Source organism: Oxyura jamaicensis, chromosome Z (genome assembly GCF_011077185.1).
Source record: "Oxyura jamaicensis isolate SHBP4307 breed ruddy duck chromosome Z, BPBGC_Ojam_1.0, whole genome shotgun sequence".
In the NCBI taxonomy this organism is placed as follows: domain Eukaryota; kingdom Metazoa; phylum Chordata; class Aves; order Anseriformes; family Anatidae; genus Oxyura; species Oxyura jamaicensis.
In genome coordinates this window covers 30159157-30174720 of record NC_048926.1, presented here as the reverse complement: position 1 = coordinate 30174720, position 15564 = coordinate 30159157, and the positions used below count along the sequence as shown (strand labels likewise).

At 37.0% G+C, this 15564-nt stretch overlaps 1 protein-coding gene across 1 annotated transcript in view; it reads right to left on the bottom strand.

Annotated features, from left to right (window-relative positions):
* The window catches only part of UHRF2 (ubiquitin like with PHD and ring finger domains 2), an 83817-nt gene that overhangs the window by 39736 nt on the left and 28517 nt on the right, over positions 1-15564 (bottom strand). The window contains exon 4 of the mRNA XM_035309608.1: positions 9098-9316. Within this exon, the coding sequence (XP_035165499.1) occupies positions 9098-9316 (219 nt within the window). The remainder of the gene's footprint in view (positions 1-9097; positions 9317-15564) is intronic.

Genomic DNA, 15564 nt, shown 5'->3' with positions numbered 1-15564 from the left:
ATGAACAAGCTGCTCCTGACTAAACTCACACATAAAAAGGAAGTATGTAAGAGGTGGAAGCAGGGGTAGCTGACCCAGGGGGACTGTGGAGTTGCTGTCCGGTTGTGCAGTGATAGAGCTGGGAAGACTAAGATCCATGTGATGTTGAACCTGGCTAGCAATGTGAAGGGCAACAAGAAAGGATTCTACAAAGACTAAGAAAACACGGAGTCACAGCTAAATGTGACAGGGTCCCTGATGACGAAACAAAACACAAAAGGCAAATGTACTCAAAGCCTTCTTTGCCTCAGCATTTACTGGAAAGATCAGTCTTCAGAAATCCCAGGTCCCTGAGACCAGTGGGCATGTCTCGAGCAAAGATGACTTAGCCTCAGTAGAGGACGCTTAAACAAACTGGACATGTGTTAGTCTGTGGAACCTAGTAGATACCCATGAACAATGTGGAGCCTAATTTCTGCCTCTGCAAGGTCCCTCTAGGTAATCTTTGAAAGGCCATGACAACCCAGACACGTTCCTGCGAACTGTCAGAGAACAGATGTCACCCCTATCTTCAAGAAGGGCAAGAAGGAAGAGCAAGAAGGAAGATCCACTGACAGATCCAGGAAAAGAAGATGATTGTGAATTGTTAGCATGTACTTTCAAAGAGAAAATCATGTTTAACTAGCCTGGTGCTTTTCTGCAGTGAGGTGACCTGCTTGGGATGACAGGGGAGCAGATGTTGTTTACCTCCACTTTAGTATTGCTGACATTGCCTCCCCAACATCCTCACAGGCAAGTTTAAAGTGTAGGTTAGGTAAGTGCACAGTACAGAGGACTAAAAACTGACTGATTACCTGGGTCCAAAGTATTGTGGGGAATGGCAGGAAGTCCCATTAGAAGCAAGCCATGAGGGGTTTACCCCAGAGGTTGATACTGAAGCCAGAACTGTCTTTTAAGTACTGTCTTCTACCTTCATTAATGACCTGAATGACAGGAACCATGGGAACCCAGTGCATTCTCAGCAAGTTCTCTTTTAACACAAAACCAGGCTGATAAACCAACTGGGTGTGCTGTCTTTCAGAGTGACCCAAGCAGAGAATTTCATTACGTTCAACCAAGGGAAATACAAAGGCACTGGTAAGGCCAAATACTGAGCACTGTGTCCAGTTCAGGGCTCTGCAGCATACAAAAGTTATGGGCTTACTGGAACAATTCCAGAAGAGTCACAAAGATAATTAAGGAACTGGAGCATCTTTGACATGGGAGCATTTAGTCTGGAGTAGAAAGGCTTGTGTGTGGAAGACTCTTATAATACATACAAATACTTAATGGAAGAACATGAAGAACAGAGAGCCAGGCTTGTCTCACTAGTGTGTACTGGCAGGACTACTGGTAATGGGTGGGCACAAATGAAAGCACATGAAGCACTTATTTAACTCTGAACACTTTTTTTTTTTTTTTAAAGCAGTGATTGCCTAGACAGGTTGTCAAGTTTCTACGCAGATATTCAAAACCCAATGGGACATAGGCCTAGGTTGATCTTTCTCATTGATCCCACTCCAGCAGCAGAGTTAGACTAGACAAGCTCACAGAGTCCTTTCTACCCTTAATGAGTCCCTTAAATGTATGCATATATTCAAACTATTCCTTTTAATTTTTTATTTTCATAATGTTGAACATTATGAAAATTATGAATGTTGCTCATCACTTCCCTGGATTTATTTTTTTTACTGAAGTTTATTCTTCCTCTCTTATTTGAAATTACTTTCCCCACTGAGAACAGAAAATTAAGTTTTGAAATGTTCCTAAGAATCACCTCCTAGAAAGCAAATCAAAAGACTCTGTGTTTCCAAGTCCACATTTATTAGAAAAAGGATAGTGTTACAAGTATTGAAGATGTATTTTTTTCGTCTGGGAAAACAAACAAAACCCTTAAGATTCAAGTCAATCCATTCTTCACATTCAAAATATTTTTATTTTATTGTAATTATGAAATGGTTATCAAATCCAAGATATTATAACTTAATACATCTGAGTTTTTTTTTTTTTTTAATAGCTAATGTTTTAACAAATTTTGTCACTGCCTTATCCCTGTCTCTTGTTGCAGTTTAGGTCCATTTCCTATGGTCCACCTGACATGTATCACTATGCTTCCCAAACCACCTCAGCAGCCCCTTAGACCCCTCAGAGATCTCCTCTAGTTTTTTTCTTTTTGTGTGTGTGCACAGGTGTCTCAGGTGGTAGATCTAGTACTCTTATTGAGTACTCATTAGACTGCATTAGGAGGGTATACATACATCTGCCAACCTTCTGATTCCCCTTTTTTCATATAGCCCAAATATTGTTAGCCTTCATTACAGCAAGGACTCACTGCTTGCTCATCATGTTCACCTTGCTATCTACCAAGACCCAGAGGTTCTTCACAGCAAAGCCGCCTCCCAGTCAGTCCAGTTTTAACCTCCATAGCAGCAAGACGCTCTGCCTTCCCAGGTCGCTCTGCCTTCCCAGGTTTTGGAGGACTCTGCATTTATCCTTGTTCAACTTCATAAGGCTCATTGTTAGCCTATTCCTCATGCCTGCTCAGGTCCCTCTGACTTGCAGTACTATACTTGAGTGCATCCACCAGTCCGCCAATTTGCTTTCTGTGAACTTGATGGTAGTGCACAACCTTGCCTCTGCCAGGCTATTGCTGAAGACACTGTACAAGTCCCAGAACAGACTCTGTTACTTCTCCCTTTTCAAGTAATGTATAACCATTAAGCACTACTCTGAGTCTGGTTATTCTTTTTTTAATCCCATGTAGTTGCCCACCTAACAAGATTACATCATCCTAATTTGGACAGAGTATTGTGGGACACACAGTTGAAAGACTTGCTAAAACTAAATTAGTTGTTCCTCCCTTGGACAAGCACTACTTGTTTTACCATTGAAGGCAGTGAGGCTCATAAGGAATGATTCATTTGTGGAGGGGGAAATCATCCTGACTCCACCCAAACAATCTTCAAATGGCAAGCAGTTCAAAGAGGACCATGCTAGAGTTTTCCAAGATTCAAGTGAGACTGACTGGCCTGTAGCTCTGTTTTGGCATTCCTTGAAGGTGGACACAACCTTTGTCCTCTTCCAGTCATAAAGAGCCTCCCCTGATCTCAGTGAGTTTTCAGACTCACTAGAGAGCAGCATTACTACAACACCACAGTTCCCTTTGCACACCTGGATGCAACCCATCTGGTTCCATGGACTTGTCTAGGTCAAATCCTTGCAAGTAATCTTTGACTCAGTCATCATCCATTGCTGGTGGTTCCACTCCTTGCATGTTTTCACTAGGCAGAACAGCCAGATAACTTGTTGGTAGAGACTGAGGCAATTGTTACTGGGTCATCTGTCATATTCACAAACACATACTTCCTTATTTAGCCTTCTACTGCCAATGCAGTAGTAAAGGCTCTTTGTGTTGCCCTTGAGGTCTCTTATTAAGTGTCCTTATAACTATCAACTCTAGGTAAGGTTTGGTTCTTGTAACACCACCCTTGTATATTCTGAATTCCTCATTTACAACAGTTTCAGGAATACAACTCAAGTCTGGTCTAAGTTCTGGTGTCCATATTCTGCTAGTCTTTCATCCGTTGCATCAGTATCTTTATAATCACTATTTCATGGTCAGTATAGCCAAGGCAGTAAGCATCTCATCCCCAGTAGTTTTCAATAAACAGCACATTCAACTGTGCATCACCCTGTTGGCTCCATCCTGTACCTGTATTAAGTTACCCGACGTCATCCAGAAATCCTCTTAACTGCTTGCATTCTACTGTATTGTCCTGCCAGCATGTACCAGGAAGTTTTAAGTCCTCCGTGAACACTGGTGCCTCGTTACTCAGAGACTTTTAAAGAAGGCTTTGTCCTTTTCACTACCTTGAATGGGTGAATTACCACCATGTCATCCTGACCAACAAGATCTCACTCACTGCTGCCATCCTGCTGAAGAGTTTCCTGTATCTATACTTCTTCACATCACTGCAACCCCATCTATCTTCCTTGTTATTCCTGACAAGCTTGCATCCATCTATTTCTCACTCCAGTCACATTAGTTGTCCCATCATATCTCACAGATGGGGAACTAATTTTTCCTGATTTTTCTTCCCAGGCTGTATATATTTGCATCCATGGACTTAATATAAGTATACCTCTTCTATCAGTCCCAAGATCCTCCTTATTCCCACCACCCTGTACCCTCTGCTTTCCATGTACATACTAAACCTCCCCTTAACAAGGGGGTTTATAAGCCTCCCTTGTTACCTAAAGCTCTACTCACCAGGATTCATCAGTCTGTTGGCATAGATGCTCTTATTCCACTTGAGGATGAAAGGCTTTTAGGAACAGATGGGAATCCAAATATGGGACCTATGGTATCAAAAGCCAAATCCCTGTCAACACCAGCTGTGCAGCTAGCCAGGCTTTGATCCACAGAATTTGCCTGCTCCTTTCATTTAGGAGGATTTGTCCTCCAAAGCCTTTCCCTTTCACCAGCAGGACTGAGAAGCTCCTACCAACGGCTGTGTTAATTAAAAAACGTCTCTTCTTTGGGAGATGATGAGGTGCACTGAAGTCATAAGGACGAGAGGAAAGAGTGAGATATTAATTCACCCTTTCAGAAGTTATTTACAAGAAACATGCCATTTATGTCCGTGCAAGAAACTTTCAGGCAAGTTCTTCAGCAATGAGAATTCTTAGAATACCTGTCGATACCACATGAAAGCTATTTGGAAAAACAGCTTCAAGTAAATCTTGTTAGTATTCCACATATCAGCAAAAAAACGTCTTCCAAGATTAACCACCAGCAATCAAAAGATGTTACATTAAAACAATTTAAACTGGAAGTTATTTTGTGTACAGAATTATACCACAATAATATACAAACATAAGTAAATTACAAACTATAGTCTGAAATTCCAAGTCTAAGCAAGAAACATTTAGTATCGGAACTACACTACTAGGTACCTAATGAGGTATGACAACATCAACTATGAGATGTTAATTATCACAACACATACTGAAATGGATAGAGAAATAACAGTAATATACTCTGTGAGTGTCAAAAAAGTTGCAACTGCCAGTAACTTTTTTGGACTAGCTGTACATAAAAGTCAGTTTTTGATAGCATCCAGAACAGAGTGCAAGGCTTGTTTCACTGCTCTGTAATGTGTTTAAGTTCTGTATCTCTGCAAAGACTAGAAAAATGACTCCAAAACCAGGAATTAAATATAAATGAAAAAAGTGTTCAAAAATTAGAAAAAAACAGCTGAAAGAGTAAAATCTGTAGAGATAGCATAAAAAACTTTCTACAGACATCATACTAGATTCCAAGAACAAAAACATGCTAGACATGAGTAAAAGGAGTCTAAGCAAAGAAGTGATAAATGGATGTATCCTCTAACAAAACAGAGGTGGTGTTCTAAATGGGGAAAATAAACTTTGAATATTAAAGATTAAATAGAAAACCAAATATTCAAAAAGGAGGTCTACCTCAAAAACAAAACAATTATTTTTAAGGAGCAGGCGGCCTTGCAGAAAACCCCACAGAACTAAAAGATAATCAGTATATAACACTGACATGTTAGAACCTTTCCTATTACCTTCCATTATGGTTACTCAGGTAAAGACCTCAAATTCATTAAATAATCACTTGGTAAGAGGTATAAAACCTGCAGAATGAACCTTTTTTTTTTCCTGATATTCTTGTATCATTCTGATGATTTAAACAAAAAGACATCTCTTGGTATTGAGAGAGGTTCTTACTAAATTCCAAATTTAAAGGGCCAAATTCAGAGAAGTAAGAGCTCATTTTCACAAAACTATAGAACGGCTGAGGTTGGAAGGGACCTCTGGAGATTACCCTGCCTGAGCAGGGTACACCCTGCAAATCCAATTAAAATCTATTTGGAGGTGCCACTTACACAGACCATTCTGACCTGTACATATGAACGCACAGTCATGGAATACACAAGGTCCTAAGCCCATTTGTGGTATGCAAAGCACCAGTTTCCTAAGTATTTTTATTTAAGACATTAGGTCCGAATTGGATAGGTCTCAGGCATCTTACAAATTATATTTCAGTTACAAATTAAATTTCAGTTCCAACGCAGGTACAAGACAGATAGAAATGTGGTTAAGTCTTCTGTACAATTATGTTTTTCTCATTTTACAGGCTCACTTCTCTTTGGTAATGTTCTCTAATCCATAACTTGTTTCTCAAAACATGAACTAATGACAGACTGTACAGGACACTTCCTTTAGGTTGTGATTAAGACATGAGTAAAAGTAACACAACTAATACGCACGTCAACAGATACAGTAAAAACAAATATTCATGGTATGTTCTACCATAAGTGATCTATGTTCCCCAAAGCATTACCACAAAGACCACAAAGATAGTCTTGATACTTCCTGTCCCGGTGCCAACAGCTGCATAAGATGTTTTTCAGAAGCCATCAAAAAAATCAGTAAGTCAAATGTTAAGACTTTTTTCTACAAAATTGGTTGTTTCAAACAGAGCCTTTTTAACAAAGCACCAGAAAGGGAGGAGACTGTATCTGAATCATCTCTAAGAACTCTGCCTGCCACTACTGCCTTAAAGTTGTTCTTAAGTAGTGCGCAAATAATTCATCACTAACATATAATCAGTTACTCACTAATACATACCCATAAAACATTTATGATAGAGTACATCTTCATTATATTAGCATTATTTTAATGAACAACTAATTACAACATTGGATAAGAACATTAAAAACAGTAAGACTGACTTTTTATTTTGCAAACCAACATAACAAGAAAGTAAAGTAAGCATGTTCCTCTCAAGTTTATCAATCCTAGCAGATTTGTCTTGTACTTTTACTTTTAAATGAGAGGACTTACCGTTAACTGATAGGAATGGTTTAGGTAACACATAACAGAATTTACCAAGTATTACTCCATGATATGTTACAGAAATGATAGGGCTCAGATAACCTTACCTTCTGCAAACTAGTTGATTGGCTGCATATACAAACTATTAACTTGTAAATGAAGCCTAAGTTATCTGGGAAGAAAATTCACTGAAATAGGGTTCCATTTGGAAAATGGACTTAAATTTACCACCTACAGTATTTATCAACTGTGCCTTTCCCCCCCCAGACTCTATCCAGAGGACAGTGAGAGGTCAGTTCTACAGGGAACACCCACAGTACTTGCTCTGTTTCCATCTTCAAATTTGAAGCATAACTATCAGCATATTCAAACAAACAAAAAAAACTATCCTGTAGAGATCCAACCACCACAAGCCAAATTTTTAGCCATCACTTGATTTAGCCATCACTCAAAACGGGTACTTTGTTTTGCCAACAAATTCTATTTTACTAAACTGGAAAAATTCTGAAAGAATCCACACCTACAGACAACTGTTTTAAATAAGTATCAATAGACATTTGAACTTAATGTAAACTGGTAACTGAATAGTTGTGATTATAGAAGGCCATGAAGTCCATCTCTGTGATTCACCAAATGTCATACAACTATTAAATGTATTGCAATGAAAACATTCATCTCTCTGTTCTGGCCTCTTAAATCTCTTCTCCCTTGCTAAGTTAATGATTAATAATTCAGTATCTACTCCATTTCTTCTTGCTTTACATTTTTTCCCCCACTTTGTCTCAAAACGTGTCAAAAGGTCCTCCCCAGGGACATACTCATGGCACCAAGCCTGTCAGAATTTAAGAAGCCTTTGGACTGCGCTCTTAGTCACATGGTCTGAATTTTTGGGTAGACCTGTGTGGTACCAGGAGTTGGACTCTATGATCCTTATGGGTCCCTTTGGACTCAGGATATTCTATGACTCTATATTCCTGTTCTAATTAGCACAGGGAGATGGTAATATACTGAGACTGTCCATAAAACAACTCCTGATACTTTAGAACTACAAACCATCCACAAAACAATTTTCACCTACTCGTATTATATACCATGCCTTTCTTATTTCCCCAGTACTATATATGACTACCTTTAAGCAAAATACTCAATTGCACCTTATCCTAAGTCTACATGTCTTCCAGTTAACCACATCCTGCATCGTATCTTCCTACAGATAGGTTTCTTCCGTATTATAGGAATACTCTAAGTAGTCTAATTCATTTTAAGGAATATACTCCCAGACTAATGACACTACTCACTGAGTAAATCTGGGGCATGCCAAGAGTAAACCAATCATTTAATAAGCAAAAGGAAATTTCACTTTGGTTCTAGTTTCATTTTAAAATCAGTTTTCACATGTAAGCCTTCCTTAGAATATGCTCGCATCTTCTGCACGGATGGAGGTGGCAGACTGGATCCAATTGACTTCAGTTCTTTGGTGCCAGAAAAAGGATAATGTTAAAGGAATGAGGAAAGCTAATGGAAGGAGGAATGTTACAGTGAATTCTTCAAGGAGACTGTTCATAAGGATTGACCATCTTTTAATCTCTAAGAAAGCAATCATACAGCTTACTGGAAGTCATATCATAAAAGTTTCTGCAGAAAACACTGTACCTAAGAGTCATACATGAGTTTTTAAAATCAAACAGGAAAACCAAACAAAGGAAAGATATGTTAAATTCAGCTACATGAAAATACAAATAATTCCCGCACCCACAGATCCACATTTTACTTGTCATAAGCTACCAAAATTTTATTCTTTAAAGATTCAATTAGCCAGTTCAGACTTACTCAGATTGTCAGAGATAACTAACATTCAGTGAGACCTAGAATATCCCAAATTAAGGTTACTGAAAACAGAAGCTTCAAGCTTTGAGTGGAATCAAAACATATAAATAGATGTATAAATAGCTAAAAAATATAAATACAAACATTCTCATCAGGTGGAATTTCATAGTACATGAAATCCTGTACTTATCTTCAGCAATCTTATGAAGTGTAAAAATTACAACTCATAGCTAAGTTTGCACATTTTAAAAACCATACACTGGAATTCCATGATTCAGACAGCTGTGGGATTGAAGTATCACATTAATTTTAATCTGGTGATGACTAGTAGACAGAAAGATACTTTATATGAAATGTAAAGATTTTGAGTTGGTCAAACAATTCTTACCCCAGCAGAATTTTAGCATGAACCTCTTTGTTAGTCCTTGAGATTTCTCTCAAAGAGGTAATTTCTGCATCAAACCAAAATCCTCTTTCTTCTGGAGTTTCAACATTGTAGTTAACCATCACCACATCACCCACTTTTAGTTCACTCCATTTCAGAATGGTTCTTGCTCGGGGTCGAAGATTACTGGTGTCCATTTCTACTATGCCATTCTCTGGGTACCTTGAAAAGCAAAGTCAACAACAGTAATGATTATTACTCTTGTAACAGTAAGTCGTAAGTCACAGACAACGCTTATCAAAAGTATAATTTTTAAGATGTCTTTGACTTATAAAACGCATAGCATAAAAAAAATCAGACCTACTATCCTTTTGAAAATTTTATTTTAATCTAAACAGAGCCCAGCTGTTTGTCTGATCTCAGATGGAAACAGCAGCATCCACAAGTTGTGTTACAAAATAAAAAAAAGTAAGAACTGGTTGTTGGATTTTTTTCTACATTTGGAATGCAATCAATTTCAAATCTTAGCACAGACATGGCCCAAATTTGCTCTCAATGAAGTTGACTTCTTACTTAAAACAACAACAAAAAAGCAGTAACAATTAAAACAGAGTTTTTCAGCATGGCACATTCCTGATTTAACTCTGCATCCAAGCATTTGTTACGTTTCCACTATATTCATTATATTTAGGGCTAATCTTTCATATCAAATTCATGTTCAATGAACCACAGGTTTAAAGAATGGCTAACTACAAAATCTAGTAAGGGAGAAACAGAACTCATGCTTTCTCTCAGACAGACGATCTCTCAAGTAGAAAACATTTCTTCCTTTTAATTATAAAAAGAAAAACCTAGAAAGGTAAATGCTGGATCAGTCCTTTTGACAACTTATTTTGAAAGATACAGTAAGGAATGCAACAGTGTAAGAAATAAAGGTAAAGGAAAATGCTTCACTAAAATATAAGAAATGTTAAATTGTTTTTTCACTGAAGACAGGCTTGTTTTTTTTTTTTGTTTTTGTTTTTGTTTTTTAGAACACCCTCTTAAGCATTATTACCCCAAAATTATTATGGTTTATAAAATATGGCATATAGCAGCACAGGAAGAAGGTGGCAATTGTAGCACATACACAAAATCAAACAGTAATGGAGTATTATCTGAAGAACTCCAATTCCTTCCAAGTTAAGATTCATTTAGCAGAATTAAGATACCTGTCAAATATTGCTATCTTAAAAACAAACAAGAAAGACAAAGCAAAAAGGAAAGACTTGAGATATTAACATTTTGGTTTAACAACACAGCCTTCTTCGGTCCTCTGTATAAGGTAATTCTTCAGCTATAGTAGCGCTTGCAGAGTTTTCAGATGTGTTGGAAATACAGCACAATACAGACATGAAAACATTGCTAGCAGAAAATATCTAGCTTGCTACAGAAAGATTAAAGCTCAGATACTAAACTAAAACAGTAAAGTTCCCTTCTAATACTTCTTGTAAGCAAAGAATCATCCATTATTAAACTTGCCTTAGATGAGATCACAGCACAAGTCCCAGAGAAAAGGAAAGCAAGTTGAGTGCTTACAGACAAGGGCTATGCACAGTATTCATTCCTTTCTTTTTAACAAAGATTACTGAGAACAATATATCTTACATTTCCATCATGTAATGATGATTATTTTAGCAAGAGTACTCATGCTTCATAGTTTTATATGCCTTTATAAAAGAGCACTGTTAAATCATAATGGCAAAATTCTACCCTTGCTAATGTAAGTATGGCTCTTGTTACTTTCCAGCATGCCTATCCGTAACGAACAAGACCATTTCAAAGTCTTGGGAAAATTGCATGTTCTAACTACATAAACTAAATGTACTTAGCAGCATGAGGCTCTGGCAAACTACAGTCTGAAGGCTGTCCTCACCTCAACAACAACTGAATGAAACCCCGCTGATGCAATTGGATTCATTATACACATGTTCATTTTTGTGCTAAATCTAACAGTCTGCTAAAACAGAAGTGGGCTAGAGAGAAGGCTGTGGACATGCAGGATGGGAGGGCCATAAGAGACCTGGTGTTCCATCTCTGGGCCTTTCTTTGCCCTCTACTGTGCAGATACCTTAAGTGTGGCTTAAATTTGTTGAAAGACTTATCAGCTTCTTTTGTTTAAAGAAACACAAACCACAACAGTTTAACATTGGCTTGAGATAAACCAACGGCCAAGTAAGGACAGATATGTCTAATTATTACTTGCATTAATTAATCCATAATTAGAACCTAATTTATCCATAATCAAGTTAAATCCAGAATAAATCCAGAAAATGTTTACTTCCCAACACTTCCAAATCCCAGTCATCAAAACCTGCATGATAGGAATATACAGAGACAGGTGCTTATGAGAGCCACTACTATCATGTGAGAACAGTCTAACTTTTTTTTAACAGCTTGGTTTCCAATTCAGAAGCATGAACTGCACAGCCAACACTAGTACTTGTATTTGTCCTGCAGTTCTCCCTTAAAAGAACTATTCTACAGTAATAGTGTTCATAATATTACAGTTACTGCAATAATAATAAAGCAATGCCAAAAAGCAGCTATAATGAGGTCACATCTGTTCTATTGAAGGGCCTGAATAATGGGAGAGCATCATAGTACAACAGGCTACTGAAATCTTAAGACTAAGACACTGGTTAGTTCCAATCAATTTACAATAAACCCTTCCTAAAGTTTGAAGAAGGCAGTAAATATAACACAGTGAACAATTAATCAGTTTACTTGAACTGAGAAATGAAAGTGTGCCTTAAGCATCCGGAGACTAAAGAAAGAAGTTACACCATGTTTATATACACACAAAAATAATCAGGCGAGACATTATGTAAGAGATCCAGTGTTTAAAAATCAGTATACATTAAAAATTTCAAACTCACTACACAAAAAATAATCAAAACAAGGGTAACTTGCAACAATTTTGCAAGTTTTTTGGAGCAGGAATTTTGATTTGAAAAAAAAAAATCTATTCTCTGAAAAAAATGTTGTTAATTTTTTTTTTTTTTTTGAGTTCTCTTCTTCTGGGGAAGACTTTTGGACAAATAACTTTTAATCATCAGGGATTATTTTGTGCCAAATTCAACTTTGTGTCATATTTTTACCCCTAAACAACTCAGAGTAGAAACCTTCCTACTATACGCCTGAGGAGCCTCAAAGATTTTCATTGTTAACAGTGGCTCCAGCTCTGCTCTTGGAAGTATCTGGTGAAAGAACCCAAAGACTGCTAAGCTTAAGACACCTCCTGAAGTCTCCTCTTATAGGTAGAAACCTATTGCTCTCCAAAGAAAGAAGAGAAAGGCAGTCTTCAGTAAGTGAACTTTTCTTGTTGGCTGGTCAGGAACTTAGCTCACCAACTTTCCTTTTGAAGAAAAAACAGTTAATAAACCGTCTAGATTTTCCTTGTCAAAATTAACATTTCTTTTGCATCAGGTTCCATACACAAACTGTTTTGGTGCTGTGCTTTCACACACTGAAATGCTAATTAATTTTGATAAATGTTAATGGATATTTAAACATCCATGTTTGCTAACTATTCATGTTTGTCCATAACTAATACCCCAAACAGAAGAGCTGAATCAGCATTTGTCACAAGCCTTTGAGTTAGGCTCAAAAATCACACATTTGCAGTCATACTAAATATGTTAAGCAGTTACACTACTCCTCATTACACTGAGTAAAAATAAAATACTTTCACAGTAACCTTGTGACTTCAAAATTTATTTAATGTCACAATTTACTTAAGTATGGGAAAAAACACTCACAATAGAAAATGCCACTCACTCCACACTCGTTTTCCAGAAGTTTAACAAATTATTTGTATAAATCACACAATATTAAAACTTAACCTCAAGAGTAGTATGTGACTATATCACCAATGGGAATACATAGGTTTATGGAGATAAACCAAAAGATAATGAACAAATACAGTCTTTTAACAAGCCTCAAGAATGAGGCGAAAGACCCTTTCCAGCCAACTGTAATAAAGAACTACTGCTAGATATGAATGTTAAGCAAAGGTGTTTTCTTATTTATTGCATTACTTATAAAAGCCTGTGATAACCCTCAATAGAAGAAAAAGCAGTTTCACAGCAGTGTTCTAATTAGACTAGTGTAAGTCTGGTACAGTTGAAATGATTTGACACAATTCAACCTTTAAATAATTAGAGACATTTTCTTGTTTTTACGTATTTCTCATTACACTTAGGACCTAACATTTAAAAAAAGCAGACATTGTTAACAGGAAGTATTATCGTAACAGTTCAATGAGTACTGCCCATAAGAAGTCTTATGTTCACTGTCAAGCCACATTTCCCTGTAATTCTGTTTCCCTGTAATTTAGGTTTCCCCTGTAATAATTTTAACTGTAAACATTAATAGTTGCATAGCAAGATTTACCTACAATTTCCTAACTTCGTAGACAGTTTCCATAGCAAAGAACTATCAATGTAGTAAAAATCCCAGCATTTGTTGGTCAGTATCTGTTTATTCCTAGAACACTCAACTAATGAGAAACATTAGCTCTGCATCTGAATATATACAAGTATTTTCAGTCTACCAAGAACTTAGTTTCAACACAATATTAAGTATTCTATTCCAAGTATGAATAGAACAGAACAAAGGGCATCTGAGAAATACACTGTGTGCAAGGGGAGGTATGGAGGCATTCTGTCATTCCTTCACAGAAAAGGAAACAGATTTCTGTTTGCAGCACGTGCATTAAACCTGCTCAGAGCAGCTACCTCTCAAAGCAGTGCTTCCCTCCCTTGTTCCACCCTTACTAAGCAGCCACCAGAATTTATGCAAATGGATCATTTAGATCAACAGAACTGTTCACTTAGTGTTTTTTTTTTTTTTTTTGATGTATCAGGAAGCAAGAACACTCTACAGCCATACAGTTACCAAATTCAAGACAACTGAACTATCAGGTAGGTGTACGTAGCTGGAAAATAAGGTAAAGAGGAAGAAGCAGTGATCATCTCTAATAGCACTGGCCTGTAATCCTTGATTGACGTCTTTGTCTCCAAAAATCAATTTATCAACAAGTTGTACTGTAGAAACCCTTTATATTAAATCCCTGCCCACTACCTTTATTTGCACATTATCACATTAAAAAAATATGAATATATGTTAGGCAAGTGAAAAAATGGAAACTTGTTCTCTTGATGATCTCGTCAGCTAAGGAGGCACTTCCAAGGAGAAAGGGTTGTGGATTTCCTAGAGAAGGCAGTACTTAAAAAAGCACATCACTTCTTGTATTTATCTTATTTTCTCAAAATATTCTGTGCTCTCCATAAAATCCGAAATCATAATCTTGAGAATTCAAGTTTAAGCAGCCATAGTTTACAAGAGTCTCAACCTGTCTTGTATGTTACTTACACAGCATACAGAATTCCTAAAATTCCTGACCTTTATGATAATAAAACACAAATGTTGTTTTTCTTAATTTATCTATGCATATGCTTTTGACATTATTCTGAACAGGTTACAGGTAGTCTGGACTATAATAGATAAATGAAACTTGCCTGATAAAGGCAAGACATTTTTGATACGGGTAATGACTGCAGCAAACCAGAGCTTTCAGTGTGCTAGCTTATCACAATCTTTCAAATAAAATGGCTTATACCTTTATCTCATCTTCTCCCTTTATAAAAAGGATCATCAGTAACACCTTTGGCCTTTGTTGGGAACTTCCTTCTTACAGCATTTTCCATGACAACTCAGTGTCTGCAACCCTGATTACTTCTAAACTAGTAACACAGACACAAAATAAAAAGGCTTAAAATAAAAATAATTAAAACTTAATTTCCCTTGTACTTGAAAGACATTCTCCCCTTGCACTTAACTTTTCAAAGATCTTGCAACACAGAAAACATTAATTCCTGTTATTTTACCCAGGCAGGTTGAGATGTAGGGAATAAACAAACAGTTAAAGATATTTCCAGTAGGACTACCCCATCTTTTTTCCTTCTTAACTGTTTTTTTCATCTTAGACCATTTCCCAAACTTCCAAATTAGAAGTTTGTTACCCAAGTTTGTATTTTTACATCCATTTCAGCCATCATGGCATACCCATGCTCCTAGCATGACTCAAACACTTCAGAAGCAAATAAGCTTATAGTAGGTAAAAACAATCTTACAACACTTCTCAGGCAGAAGCAAGAGTTAAAACACCTGAGTATTGACTTGGCAGGTCAAGGCATTTTAGTAGTACTTACTACAAACCTTCCACCTCAAAATGGAAGCTACTACTGACAGACTGATACAATTGTATTAGCTCAATTTACATTTAAGAACACCAGAGTCCAACAGGTGTCCCAGATCACTGAGATCAGTCCCTTTTTTTTTACATGCTGCCACCTACACTAACCTTTTCCTGGACGCAACTTATGATCTGGGTGTCTAAAATTACTGGTATTTTCCATAGTTCACTT